The sequence below is a fragment of the Oncorhynchus gorbuscha genome, linkage group LG15, assembly GCF_021184085.1.
Source record: "Oncorhynchus gorbuscha isolate QuinsamMale2020 ecotype Even-year linkage group LG15, OgorEven_v1.0, whole genome shotgun sequence".
NCBI lineage: Eukaryota > Metazoa > Chordata > Actinopteri > Salmoniformes > Salmonidae > Oncorhynchus > Oncorhynchus gorbuscha.
Genome location: NC_060187.1, coordinates 67,217,190 through 67,231,681, shown reverse-complemented (window position 1 = coordinate 67,231,681; position 14,492 = coordinate 67,217,190). Strand labels below are relative to the sequence as shown.

Below are 14,492 nucleotides of genomic sequence, written 5' to 3'. Positions count from 1 at the left end.
TTCACCAAGCTGCTTGCCTATTGTCCTATAGCCCATCCCATTCTTGTGCAGGTCTACAATTTTATCCCTGATGTCCTTACACAGCTCTCTGGTCTTGGCCATTCTGGAGAGGTTGGAGTCTGTTTGATTGAGTGTGTGGACAGGTGTCTTTTATACAGGTAACGAGTTCAAACAGGTGCAGTTAATACAGGTAATGAATGGATAACAGGAGGGCTTCTTAAAGAAAAACTAACAGGTCTGTTGGTAGGTGATCAAATACTTATGTCATGCAATAAAATGTAAATTAATTACTTAAAAATCATACAATGTGATTTTCTGGATTTTTGTTTTAGATTCCGTCTCTCACAGTTGAAGTGTACCTATGATAAATATTACATACCTCTACATGCTTTGTAAGTAGGAAAACGTGCAAAATCGGCAGTGTATCAAATACTTGTTCTCCCCACTGTAGTTCATGAGTTTGGTAATGTTTGAAGGGAGTTTTAACCAAGTGAAAAACTGGTTGGTATTTTCCCCTTTGTAAGTAATGGAGATTGGATAGGTTGCTAATGGTTTACATGAGAAGGGATTAAGATGGCGTCCAAACTTTCTGTACTTTTAATTCTACAACGTTTTAGATCCTATTTGTTTTATTTTCTATGAACAAAGGCTCAATTTAGTTTAGGTAAAAATATGTTAGTGTTAATATTTGTAGAAAATTGGCGTTTAACAGTTTGCAAACTTGATAGTAACCAAATTTAGCTTGGCTAAACGCTAACGTTATTTAGCCCTAGACTAGCTGATTTCAGTCAATGTTAGCTTACATGTTAGTAGTTAATAATGTAATGGTTGTAGCATTGTTTCACATAGGTCTCCAGTCATGTAGAGTGGGGCAAAAAAGTATTTAGTCAGCCACCCAATTGTGCAAGTTCTCCCACTTAAAAAGATGAGAGGCCTGTACTTTTCATCATAGGTACACTTCAACTATGACAGACAAAATGAAAAAAAAAATCCAGAAAATCACATTGTAGGATTTTTAATGAATCTATTTGCCAATTATGGTGGGAAAAAAGTATTTGGTCACCTACAAACAAGCAAGATTTCTGGCTCTCACAGACCTGTAACTTCTTCTTTAAGAGGCTCCTCTGTTCTCCACTCGTTACCTGTTTTAATGGCACCTGTTTGAACTTGTTATCAGTATAAAAGACACCTGTCCACAACCTCAAACAGTCACACTCCAAACTCCACTATGGTCAAGACCAAAGAGCTGTCAAAGGACACCAGAAACAAAATTGTAGACCTGCACCAGGCTGGGAAGACTGAATCTGCAATAGGTAAGCAGCTTGGTTTGAAGAAATCAACTGTGGGAGCAATTATTAAGAAATGGAAGATAATCTCCCTCGATCTGAGGCTCCACGCAAGATCTCACCCCGTGGGGTCAAAATGATCACAAGAACGGTGAGCAAAAATCCCAGAACCACACGGGGGGACCTAGTGAATGACCTGCAGAGAGCTGGGACCAAAGTAACAAAGCCTACCATCAGTAACACACTACGCCGCCAGGGACTCAAATCCTGCAGAGGGAGTTGAAAGTCTGTGTTGCCCAGCAACAGCCCCAAAACATCACTGCTCTAGAGAAGATCTGCATGGAGGAATGGGCCAAAATACCAGCAACAGTGTGTGAAAACCTTGTGAAGACTTACAGAAGACTTTTAAGTGGGAGAACTTGCACAGAAAACGTTTGACCTCTGTCATTGCCAACAAAGGGCGTCTGCTAAATGACTTAAATGTAAATGTAAATGTAAACTTTTGTTATTGACCAAATAGTTATTTTCCACCATAATTTGCAAAGAAATTCAACAAAAATCCTACAATGGGATTTTCTGGATTTTATTTTCTAATTTTGTTGTTGAAGTGTACCTATGATGGAAAATTACAGGCCTCTCTCATCTTTTTAAGTGGGAGAACTTTGTGGCTGACTAAATACTTTTTTGCCCCACTGTATATATATTTTTTCTCGAAATTGACACTGATAGTATAGTGAGTTATTTATATATATGTGTGTAGATGTATGGTGACTCCAGGTTTGGATGAACGGCCCAACCAGACCTTCAAGACTGCCATGGGCAAGTCCCTTGACAGCTACCAGGAATAGGGAGAGGACAACCTGAAGGTAATTATCTTTGCACACAACAGCAGCGTCCAGGCCTCCAGAGTACTCAACTTATCGCCTGCTGTATGGACTGGAGCCACAGCTGTTTACTGAGGTAAACAATGCAATTGTATATACAATTATTGCATATAATGTAGTAAAAAAATGTGATTGACTTAGTGTTTGTCTATTGTTATTTTTGTATAACGTACTTTGAGATCACTGAAACTCCACCTGATGTTGTCGAACCAGATCAGAATGCCTTCGAAGACCACCTTCAAGCTGAGAAGGATTTGGAGGTTTTTGTCCAGGTCAAAAGTATTGCCCACTGTTAATTCATTTCCTGGCCCTTCAAGAGATATGCAAGAGATGTGTCTGTAATTTGTAAGTCGCTCTGGATAAGAGCGTCTGCTAAATGACTTAAATGTAAATGTAAATGAAATATAATTGCATTTATTTCCATTATCAATCAAGGTGAGACTGAACATGGACAAGGCCCAGGAGAAACAGAAGGAGGGCCACCAGAGGACAATCAATGGGACCAAGTGATTCGACATCCGGGAGAATGACTTGGCTTGGAAGAAAGATGAAAGGAAGGCGAGAACTGGGAAACATTGCTTCTCTTTCACTCCTAGCTGGGGTCACCATCCGTTAAGGTAAATATAAAAATCTCAGATGATAACTATATGCATTTGCCGCTTCGTGGTGGGCGGCATCACCATGCTGTCAGCAGTACCAACACTGGCCCAGTAGTTTCTCCTAATAGTCAATCTCAAGGTTAACCACTGGGTCACGTTAAGTAACCACCACTTCCAGGTAGGTACTGTTAAGGTGTATGACTCCAGTGGTCATGACGCCACTCTGGACTTTCTCTTACAGCTCATCTCTCTTAATTTTTCCAGGGCCATCCCTTACCTCCCTCATCAACCCCACTGACATAAACAATTACAGACAGGTATCCTTTATTTTCTGTCTGCCATTAACATTATTGCATGTCTAATTAAATCATTCAATAACTGTATTTGTACATACCTGATCAACCTGTAACCTATGTGTTTGCTTGTGTACGTCTGTCTCCTAACCTGTTCCCTTTACTCTGCTCCTGTTCTCCAGGACCTAGGGGCTCTGCCTAACACTCAGACCCAGGGGCTCTGCCTAACACTCAGACCCAGGGGCTCTGCCTAACACTCAGACCTAGGGGCTCTGCCTAACACTCAGAACCAGGGGCTCTGCCTAACACTCAGACCCAGGGGCTCTGCCTAACACTCAGACATGGATCCACCTGATGTCCTCCATTACCAACCACCCTCCAACTTTTCATTACATATAGCTACGGTTATTGTCATGTTGTCATCTGCTAAGAAAGAGCAAGAAAACTATCATACTGGGCACATAATGTGAGATACACAGATTAGCTAAAAACTTTGCAGTCTCCCTCTTTGAGTCCCCTTCAAAGACTGTTGAGAACAAGTGACAGGCAGATCCTCCCATCCCCACAACATGCGCCTCCTCTCTATTCCACACGCCAGAATTCAGTATTTGTCTATGATGGCCATGTGAGTGTACAAAACATCTGTGAAAGTCAATTGGCACACATGTACCAAAAAAAATCTAAGTTTATATATTTAAATCTTGAAAATTGCCAGACTGGTTTTCACAGCTGTTTCACAAGGTTTTTTATTATTGTAAATTGTAACATATCCCTTGATGATATTTGTTGGTTTAACATTATTCATTGTTGTATCCTAGCACCTACTCTCTATATATATTCAACCACACGGGTGTACTAATGAGCGATTAATAAATTTAAAAAAAATAATAATAATATATGCCATTTAGCAGACGCTTTTATCCAAAGCGACTTACAGTCATGTGTGCATACATTCTACGTATGGGTGGTCCCGGGGATCGAACCCACTACCCTGGCGTTACAAGCGCCATGCTCTACCAACTGAGCTACAGAAGGACCATAATAGAGGACTAGAAAATATTATTTCAGTGTAGATAAGGGAAGGCCAGTTTTAAATAAAAACATGCCAGTCAGACAAGCCAGTGTACAAATCAAATGTATATGAATGTAGTGGAAATTAGCTGACTTTGTGATCTGTAAGGTAACAATGTGTGTGGGTGGGCATAGAAATGATATATTTTAACCCAATGCCTGTTTATTCATAAAAAGTGGAAGATGGTAAATACCATTAATCGCAACGGTTAGCCTATGCAAATTAATAGGAAAATATTAAAAGCTTATTAATGGAACTACATTTAGCCTAATTGGGAACAAATATAATGTGGAGAAAAGTCAGGATCCTAGTCAGGCTATTGTTTGTCAAATCCAGATTAAATATATGTCTTCATGTGTATCAAATCTGTAGGCGGTTGTGGGCTAAATCAATGACAAACAGCTGAAATGTTCAGGCTTTATGATATTATTATTATTATTATTTATGATCAAATGATGAGAAAGCATGATGTAGATGTCATGTAGATATTTTTAAGGCATTATGGTGAGATCTTTCATAGTAAACTTATAAGCAAACTGACATGTCACGTGTCAGTGCCACGTTACGCGACGTGAACATGACATGTACGTGTCACATGACATGAACGCGATGGCAGTTTGATGCCATAGAAAAAAACTTGTCTCCATTGACAATGCATGTTCATTTATGGCAGTATTTTCTGACGCTAGGAAGACCTTAGGTGACTTGGTGAGAGGTATCAGTAGCTCCAAGATGCTTAATTCTGGCACGAATCACCCCCCATAGGTCTAATTCCTGCCCAACTAAATGCGCAGGCATTGCATTAACCTGTCTGCATCAACCATTGTTTGTGTCACGTCATCAACTGTGCAGAGCAGCGTCTAGAAGAAGAACAGGGTTAGAACACTGGTCTTGTTAATCAGGGTTTGGAAGTTCAATTATCACTGGGGTCTTCCTTGAGGGGGTTAACATGTTTTGGCCCAGCTGATGTGTGTGACCCAGGCAACATGGTCAGAGTCTCTGATGTCACCAATCCAATTTGTTTGAATCTTTATTGCTTTTCACCGGTATTACACCAACCAACATGTATGTGTACAAAATGTCTATGTAGTGGACATGAGTCAGGCTCATGGTCTCGTTATGAGGTAGCCCTGCCTGCGACTTCAAAATCAGTGTCACCCTCAGCCCAAAGGGAATCTCCTCTTGGTCTAATGGTCAAGATGTTGGTTTCTCCCATGGGAGACCAGGGTTTATATCCAGCCCGCTAAAATGGCACCCAACGTGGGACAGTCTCACGTGGGGGAGGAGGTACAAGGGGGTGAATGTAGCAGACATTAATCTGTGTTATAGGTTCATGATGAGGATGCCTTGCCCTAGGGGGTCTATTATTAGGACTGATAGCCAATGTAATAGTATTTAAACCAAAGTTTATTAAAAAATAACTGCAGTAGGTGCACAGACAAGACAGTTGTGGTAATTGTGTGGCTGTTTTAACTGACAAGTCGAGCTCTGAACTTTAATTCTGAACACCAACCCATAATGAATCTAACCATTAGATGGCGCCATACCATAACAAGCCCATTTCCTCTACCTCAGCAGTCACTCATCAAACGTTACTTGGTCTGACTAATGCTATGCAGCAGACACGGGTGGTTTCAGAACATTATACATCCATAGAGACCACCACTCTCCAGTAGTCTACTCTCAAAATCCATAGAAAGGGCTGGACCATAGTCAGCCACTGGCAGGTTTTGATTGAATTGGCAGGAATTTGCACAGGTGCCATCCCACTAGGCACAAAGTGGTTAAATCAACGTTCACCTCCATTTAAACCCCCAGAAATGTATGTGATGACATTGAATCAACGTGAAACTGATTGCATTTACTTGGGGTCTGCTCAGGAAGGAGACACGTTCTATCTCCTAGAGATGAACGTACTTTGCTGCGAAATGTGCAAATCAATCCCAGAACAACAGCAAAGGACCTTGTCAAGATGCTGAGGAAATGGGTACAGAATTATCTATATCCACAGTAAAACGAGTCCTATATTGACATATCCTGAAAGGCCGCTCAGCAAGGAAGAAGCCACTGCTCCAAAACCGCCATAAAAAAGCCAGACTACGGTTTGCAACTCCACATGGGGACAAAGATTGTACTTTTTGGAGAAATGTCCTTTGGTCTGATGGAACAAAAATAGAACTGTTTGGCCATAATGACCATCGTTATGTTTTGAGGAAAAAGGGGGATGCTTGCAAGCCGAAGAACAACATCCCCAACCGTGACGCACGGGGGTGGCAGCATCATGTTGTGGGGGTGCTTTGTTGCAGGAGGGACAGGTGCACTTCACAAAATAGATGGCATCATGGGAGGGGGGGGGCAATTGTGGCAATATCTCAAGACATCAGTCCGGAAGTTAAAGCTTGGTCGCAAATGGGTCTTCCAAATAGACAATGACCCCAAGCATACATCCAAAGTTGTGGCAAAATGGCTTAAGGACAACAAAGTCAAGGTATTGGAGTGGCCATCACAAAGCCCTGACCTCAATCCTATAGAACATTTGTAGGCAGAACAGAAAAAGTGGGTACGAGCCAGGAGGCCTACAAACCTGACTCAGTTACACCAGCTCTGTCAGGAGAAATGGGCCAAAATTCACCCAACTTATTGTGGGAAGCTTGTAGAAGGCTACCTGAAACGTTTAACCCAAGTTAAACAATTTAAAAGCAATGTAACCGATGTGAAATAGCTATCTAGTTAGCAGGGTGCGCGCTAATAGCATTTCAATCGGTGACGTCACTCGCTCAGACCTTGAAGTAGTTGTTTACCTTGCTCTGCAAGGGCCGCCGTTTTTGTGGAGCAATGGGTAACGATACATCGAGGGTGACTGTTCTCAATGTGTGTAGAGGGTCCCTGCTTCGAGCCCAGATAGGGGCAAGGAGAGGGACAGAAGCTAAACTCTTACACTACCAAATACTAATTGAGTGTATGTAAACTTCTGACCCAGTGAGAATGTGATGAATGAAATAAAAGCTGAAATTAATCTACTATTAATTGACATTTCTCATTCTTAGAATAAAGTGGTGATCCTAACTGACCTAAAACAGGGAATTTTTTACTAGGATTAAATGTCAGGAATTGTGAAAAACAGAGTTTAAATGTATTTGGCTAAGGTGTGTGTAAACTTCCCACTTCAACTGTATTGTTATTTTACTGCTGATGTTTAGTTAATTTTTTACTTTTATTTTCTATATTTTTTTACTTAACACTGTTCTCTTAAATTCTTAAAGCATTGTTGGTTAAGGGCTTATAAGTAAGCATTTCAGTCTACATCTGTTGTATTCGGCGCATTTGACAAAAGATTTGATTTTTCATTTGACTGTGGTATTTTGGACCTAGTAAATGCAGAATAACTACAGTTATACTGCAAAATTACTGCAGTTTAAAAAACGGTGTTATTTTGGACGCAGTATTTGCAGCATACTGCCGTTATACTGCAATCCGACTGCAATATTTTTCGTAAAGGGATTCAGGGGAAAATGTCGGTAATCAGAGGCTTACCAACATTTTAGGCAAGGCAGACCGTCATTCAGTGCGATGTGTTTTCTCCTTTAACAAATCTAGGTAGGTGTCTGACTGCCGATATTTTCACCCGGTTTCTAAATATACAATGGGTTTGTTCTTAGTTTGCAAAATACAGCCTGCACTCTGTTCAAAAGGTGCCGGCAAACGCTACAGGTGTGTCCGTGCATTTGAAGGTTGTTACTTGTTACCTCAGCGCTGTGAAATGGTTATGCCTATGTTTAACCTCTGATCTGTGTAGTGAAAAATAGTCTTTCACTCTTCCAGATAGCAACCAGGATGTATGACCATGCCTTGCAAATGGAACCACAGGAGCTTTATGAATGCGTTAAAATATTTAAATCAGCAACAAGGGTGGTTGTTCGGGGTGGGCATATAACAAGAAAGTCTAGCAACCTAAAGGTTATTTGTTCGAATCTTATCACGGACAATTTGAGCGAATTTTTTTTTAGCGAATTCTTTTTAGCAACTTTGCAACTACTTAGCATGTTAGATAATCTATAAGCGTTTTAGCTACCCGAAACACTAGCCTTAACCTAACTCCTAAACCCTAGAACTAGCTTACTTTAGCGTTAGCCAGAACAAATTGGAATTCCTCATTTGTTTAGCAAATTCTTAATATATTGTACATTTTGCAAATGTGTAACATATTGTACAAATTGCAATTTGTAGCATATCATACGAATTGCAATTTGTAACATGTAAGAAATGGATGGACAACCAGAAAATAATACACACCATACGAAACATAACATATATCATAATAAATGGAGTGTCTTAGATAAATTTGACCTGGCTAGATCATAAACGAACAAATGTCCAGACAGGTTGAATTCACGAATTCCCGGTTTATTAACCCAACTCAACACAGGAAGGATACTGTTCGGCCGTAGCCCGCGCTAAATAAATCAAGGATCAAAGTGTAAAACAACGGTGACCATCTGCTGTTAAGACAAAACGTAAACGAGAAAACAATGGCTAAGCATGGTCTTATATTTACGGTGCTCCACCCCCTGCCAAATCCCCCCGGCTGTTCCACCAACCACAAGGATGCCCGCACCGGTACATTCCAGGCATTTCTGTGGTTGGCAGATAGCAGGTTGACTGGCACGCCGAACCCAGCGAATAATAGGTACTGATAAATACAATACAACAAACGAACAGCATAACTCAATACACAGCTGTCCGTGCGGGACGCTACAATACGAAATGCTCTCAGACCATGTTGCAACATCCTGTCACATCCCACCAAATCATCCCGTCAGATTTGGGATTTGAACCTGACTCTACCCTATAGGCTACCTACACTTTTTTTGAGTGTTGACAGTCAGCAAGCATAGCCTACCATCAGAGACATATTTGTCTACCTACCCAAATGTAAGGTGTTGGTTAGAAGTAACAAACTTGTTCGTGCTTGCGTTCAATCAACATTTTATTATTAGAGATTTAGAGAACATATTACGTTAACACGTGTATGTTGGGTATAATGATTGGTTGACTAATTTTGGGGATCTAGATGGATCTAACCCCAGAACCACGCCTCTACATGCGATATACTCCTCTTCGTTACTTTACCATGAGGTGTCCACGCGGTCTTTCTGTGTGCTGATTGGCAAGGAGGTCCACAAACAAGATATGTTTTACCAATGAGAGGGCTGTACATGCAGCAGTTCAGACGGTGCATTCACCGACAGCATGCACAGTCCGGTAACGGGATAGTGAGTATGCGGCTGGCGAGACTGGGTTGGGATGTCTACTCGCCATCCATATAAAACCAATGCGGAGACTTGCTGTTCACAGTCAGCTCAGAATTGTACGGATGATGACAATAAGTAGCTAACATTGTGACAGTATAGGGATTGGAATGCAATCAAATTGTTGGACATTTGTTCATCAGTGGAATTCAATAGGCTTAACTAGCTAATAATAGCGGTCGGCTATTTTCCACTCATATTTTCTTAACCGCGGGACACTGAACAAATATTAAAATGGTCATCATTACAAAGAAATTGAAGACCTTTGAGGTCGTTTTCCATGATCCTACTAAGGCTTTCTATTCCAGTGGTGACAAGGTATCCGGGAATATTGTGGTTGAGGTGTCCGAGGTGACCAAGGTGTCCGCTATGAGAGTGTTTGGAATTGGATGCGCAAAAGTGGAGTACGCGAAAGGAAAGCACAGATGCCGTGAAGAGATTGAATATCTGAAATACGAAGATACCGTTTATCTGGACCACCAGCCTAGAGGTAATATTACAAACAAAAATATACAAAAAGTAAATGTCTTTGTCTCGAATGTGAAAATAGCCTTTCAAAGCAGTCGGCAGGCTACATCCGGTGTCATCCAGCTTTTATGCACTGTCACTAGCTGACTATTGCAGTCTGTGAGTGCAGTGTAGTGCGCAAAAATGGATAATGAGAAATGATGCTTTATAGACTAGCTATATGTTTTATTTACATACGTCGATGTTTATGGGTTATCAAATGCGCCAAGGGTGGTTGTTATTGGCCCATAAGAACTAAATGGCATATATTAAGTGGACCACGGGTGTCCTGTGGTCTACAGTGGATTGCACAAATAGACCAAAATATATTAACCTAAGAGAGATTGGCTAAATTCATAGTTTAATGAATGGACCATAATGTATTTCTCTCGTCCTCAGATTCCAATGGCTCCGTCACTCTCAGACCAGGGAACAGATATGAGTACATGTTTGGCTTTGAGCTGCCACATCCTGGGTAAGCATCAAGGACTGTAAAAACCTTGTTGTTTGTTTCCTATAAAGGCATAGCATTATGTGGTAATGACAGCATCCCACAACTAAAATTCCTCCTGCTTTTGTCACAGGCAACTGGTGTCATCCTACAAGGGGAAGTTTGGCTGTGTCCAGTATTATGTCAGGGCTGTGATGGAGAGGCCTTCCCAGCCTGCTTTGCAGTGCGAGAAACACTTTGAGGTGGAGGAGCCCTTGGACGTCAACACCCCTGACCTCCTGGTACATAACAGCTCATTCAAATCATCATAATTATCACCACAAGGAATAATGCCATTTGATAGTTACTACATTATACACATTGTTCTCCTGAATGAGCCATGTAATGATGATGCATGGCTTAATAATGTTAATGACAATTGTATAACTTTGCCATAACTAGCTACACATGAGATATTATAAGGTGTGGGTGGATGGTGTTAGACTTGATGGTTGACTTGCAATCAACATGTTTGGTGATTTATGTTTAACTCATGTTAATGATTCTCATTGTTTCTCGTCCAGGCTCCAGCTGCAGGTACAAAGGAGAAGAAGCTCACCTGCATGTTCATCCCAGATGGACATGTGTCCATCAGTGCCAAGATCGAGCGCAAGGGCTTCTGCGAGGGCGAGGACATCTGCATCAATGCAAAGTTTGAAAACACCTGCTCACGTATCGTGGTGCCCAAGGCAGCCATCATGGTCAAGCACACCTACCAGGCCAATGGCAGGACCAAGGTCCTGGGGCAGAAGCTCTCAGTCGTGAGGGGAAACCATATCATCTCGGGCATGTGTGACATGTGGCAGAGCAAGACCATCCGAGTGCCTAGGCTCAAGCCCTCACTCCTGGGGTGCGACCTCATTCACGTGGACTATGCCCTCAGGGTGAGTCATAAACTTGAGACAACTTGTTGCTTGATATAGGCTCATACCATAAACCTCACATTGAAAATGATTGAAAGGACTTGTGACTTAGGAATGACATATCTATCTATCCATCAGATCTATGTCCACATTCCCGGCAGTGACAAGGTGGTCCTAGAGTTGCCCCTGGTCATCGGGAACATCCCCTTCAATGGCTTTGGCAGCCGCACCAACAGCATGAGCAGCCAGGCAGAGTCCCTGAACACCCCCTTCAGTAGCTTTGGGTCGCTGTGCCTCCCGTCACAACCCCCCAGCTACAGCAACATCTCCCGCGACTGCCGTATCGACTCCGCCCTCACACCTCTGCTGGTCAACTACGACGCAGATGAGGATGAAGGACTGTTCATGCGCGCCCCCGAGCTTTGGTACCCTCCTCCCCCTGCCTACACCGAGGTAAGGAGATGGAGAATAGAAGATAGACATTTAACCGATATAGTCAGTTACTAGTGAAAAGTGAAGCAGATAGCACTGAGTTTGCACTGTTGCAAATGTGGTCTAATTGTTTTTTTCCCCAAATGTTTCTCTCTTTCTTTTCAACTTTCTCTCAGGTTGACGAGGATCTCAAACAGCAATGGCCATGTTCTTCGGGTCTGCTGAACCACGAGTAAGAGTTGCAATTAATCCCCGTTGTAGTCTAAGCACTGGTGGTTAGCCTTAGTGAGATCGGGGAACGGACTGGTGACTGGTTAAAGAGCAGCACAGCTGTGAAGCAGAAAGAGTGTGGGACCCTAGCCCTGAAGACTCTTTCAAGGAACAGAACTGAGATGTGGACTTGAGAGTCAAGTTGAAGTGAAACTATTCAGGTTGAATGAGTATGGATTGTAGATGTTGGTGTCCACTCCACATTCACTATCACCATTGCAGTCTTCAGAAACTGATCGTTCTCCAGTTGAAGTCGGAAGTTTACATACACTTAGGTTGGAGTCATTAAAACTAGTTTTTCAACCACTCCACAAATGTATTATTAACAAACTAGTTTTGGCAAGTCAGTTAGGACATCTACTTTGTGCATGACACAAGTCATTTTCCAACAATTGTTTAGAGACAGATTATTTCACTTACCATTCACTGTATCACAATTCCAGTGGGTCAGAGGTTTACATACACTAAGTTGACTGTGCCTTGGAAAATTCCAGAAAATTATGTCATAGCTTTAGAAGCTTCTGATAGGCTAATTGACATCATTTGAGTCAATTGGAGGTGAACCTGTGGATGTATTTCAAGCCTACCTTCAAACTCAGTGTCTCTTTGCTTGGCATCATGGGAAAATCAGAAGAAATCATCCAAGATCAAAAAAATAATTGTAGACCTCCACAAGGCTGGTTCATCCTTGGGAGCAATTTCCAAACGCCTGAATGTACCACGTTCATCTGTACAAACAATAGTACGCAAGTATAAACACCATGGGACCACGCAGCCGCCATACCGCTCAGGAAGGAGACACGTTCTGTCTCCTAGAGATAAACATACTTTGGTGCGAAAAGTGCAAATCAATCCCAGAACAACAGCAAAGGACCTTGTGAAGATGCTGGAGGAAATGGGTACAAAAGTATCTATCCACAGTAAAAAGAGTTGACATAACCTGAAAGGCCTCTCTGCAAGGAAGAAGCCACTGCTCCAAAACCGCCATAAAAAAAGCCAGACTACGGTTTGCATCTGCACATGTTGACAAAGATCATACTATTTGGAGAAATGTCCCCTGGTTTGACAAAAATAGAACTGTTTGGCCATAATGACCATCGTATATGTTTGGAGGAAAAAGGGGGAGGCTTGCAAGCCGAAGAACAACATCCCAACCGTGAAGCACATTTCAAGACATCAGTCAGGAAGTTAAAACTTGGTCACAAATGGGTCTTCCAAATGGACAATGACCCCAAGCATACTTCCAAAGTTGTGGCAAAATGGCTTAAGGACAACAAAGTCGAGGTATTGCAGTGACCACAATGCCCAGTCCTCAATCCTATAGAAAATGTTTGGGCAGAACTGAAAAAGAATGTGCGAGCAAGGAGGCCTACAAACCTGACTCAGTTCCACCAGCTCTGTCAGGAGGAATGGGCCAAAATTCACCCAACTTATTGAGGGAAGCTTGTGGAAGGCTACCCGAAACATTTGACCCAAGTTCAACAATTTAAAGGCAATGCTACCAAATACTAATTGAGGTTATTTAAACTTCTTACCCACTGGGAATGTGATGAAATAAATAAAAGCTTAAATAAATAATTCTCTACTATTATTCTGACATTTCACATTCTTAAAATAAAGTGGTGATCCTAATTGACGTAAAACAGAATTTTTACTAGGATTACATGTCAGGAATTGTGAAAAACTGAGTTTAAATGTATTTGACTGAGGTGTATGTAAACTTCCGACTTCAACTGTATGTCTGTCTGTAACCCTCTAGTCATTCCACGGTAGTTCTGTACCTCAGTGTGTTCGAGCATTTTGACAGTTGACATATTCTCTCAGAGGAATGAAACAATGTTAGAATTCACATCCATACATTGAGTGTGCACAGCTATCATTTTAGGTCAGACAGATACAATGCTGTGACCATGCAAAAGTAGTGAAGGGATAGAATGTTTCAATTTTATATTCTGTTGCACTTTATGTTAATATAATTGGCTCTTAATTAGATAATTAAAAATGACATATTTTTGTATTCATAATAGTCTTCCAGATTATACTAGGTCATTTTACAATAATGTTAACTCAGTGGTTTATGGTAGAAGAGAGTGACTTTTCATGGTAATGACCAAGCTTGCCGAATGGGAATGACTAAATGGGAGATCTACATTATGTTTTGAATTTGGGTATGTGAAAATGCGAGAAGTATTTTATACGAGGAGAACCTATGGGTAGGTTTTCTATGCAAAGAAAAAATATTAAATTCTGAATTGTTTCCTTGTCTCTGCCTTTCTTATATTTGCTTATTTTCAAGTTATGAAAAATATTTGTCTCCAAAGACTCTAGATTTGACCTTAGGTAAATTAACAAATTGGAATATGGAATGTGTCTATTCCAGCTGTAACGCTTGTCTGTGGTGGAAGGAGAGGAGGACCAAGGTGCGGCGTGGTAAGTGTTCATATTTTAAATATTTTAATGAACACTGAAAACAAAACAATAAACAAC

General features: G+C 41.3%; 1 protein-coding gene across 1 annotated transcript; it reads left to right on the top strand.

Moving 5' to 3' along the window:
• Positions 1-9,368: 9,368 nt before the first annotated feature.
• LOC123997191 (thioredoxin-interacting protein-like) lies at positions 9,369-12,376 on the top strand. The gene is made up of 6 exons (XM_046301332.1): positions 9,369-9,933; positions 10,350-10,425; positions 10,535-10,682; positions 10,965-11,324; positions 11,442-11,756; positions 11,912-12,376. Exons 1-6 carry the CDS (start codon positions 9,678-9,680, stop codon positions 11,969-11,971), a joined length of 1,215 nt encoding a protein of 404 aa, XP_046157288.1. The 5' UTR covers positions 9,369-9,677; the 3' UTR covers positions 11,972-12,376.
• Positions 12,377-14,492: the final 2,116 nt, after the last annotated feature.

Excerpts from the sequence above, each read along its gene's own strand:
- LOC123997191 (XM_046301332.1), top strand. The coding sequence starts at position 9,678 with ATGGTCATCATTACAAAGAAATTGAAGACCTTTGAGGTCGTTTTCCAT. Across the intron at positions 11,325-11,441 it reads ACGTGGACTATGCCCTCAGG|ATCTATGTCCACATTCCCGG; the intron begins GTGAGTCATAAA and ends TCTATCCATCAG. Across the intron at positions 11,757-11,911 it reads CTCCCCCTGCCTACACCGAG|GTTGACGAGGATCTCAAACA; the intron begins GTAAGGAGATGG and ends ACTTTCTCTCAG.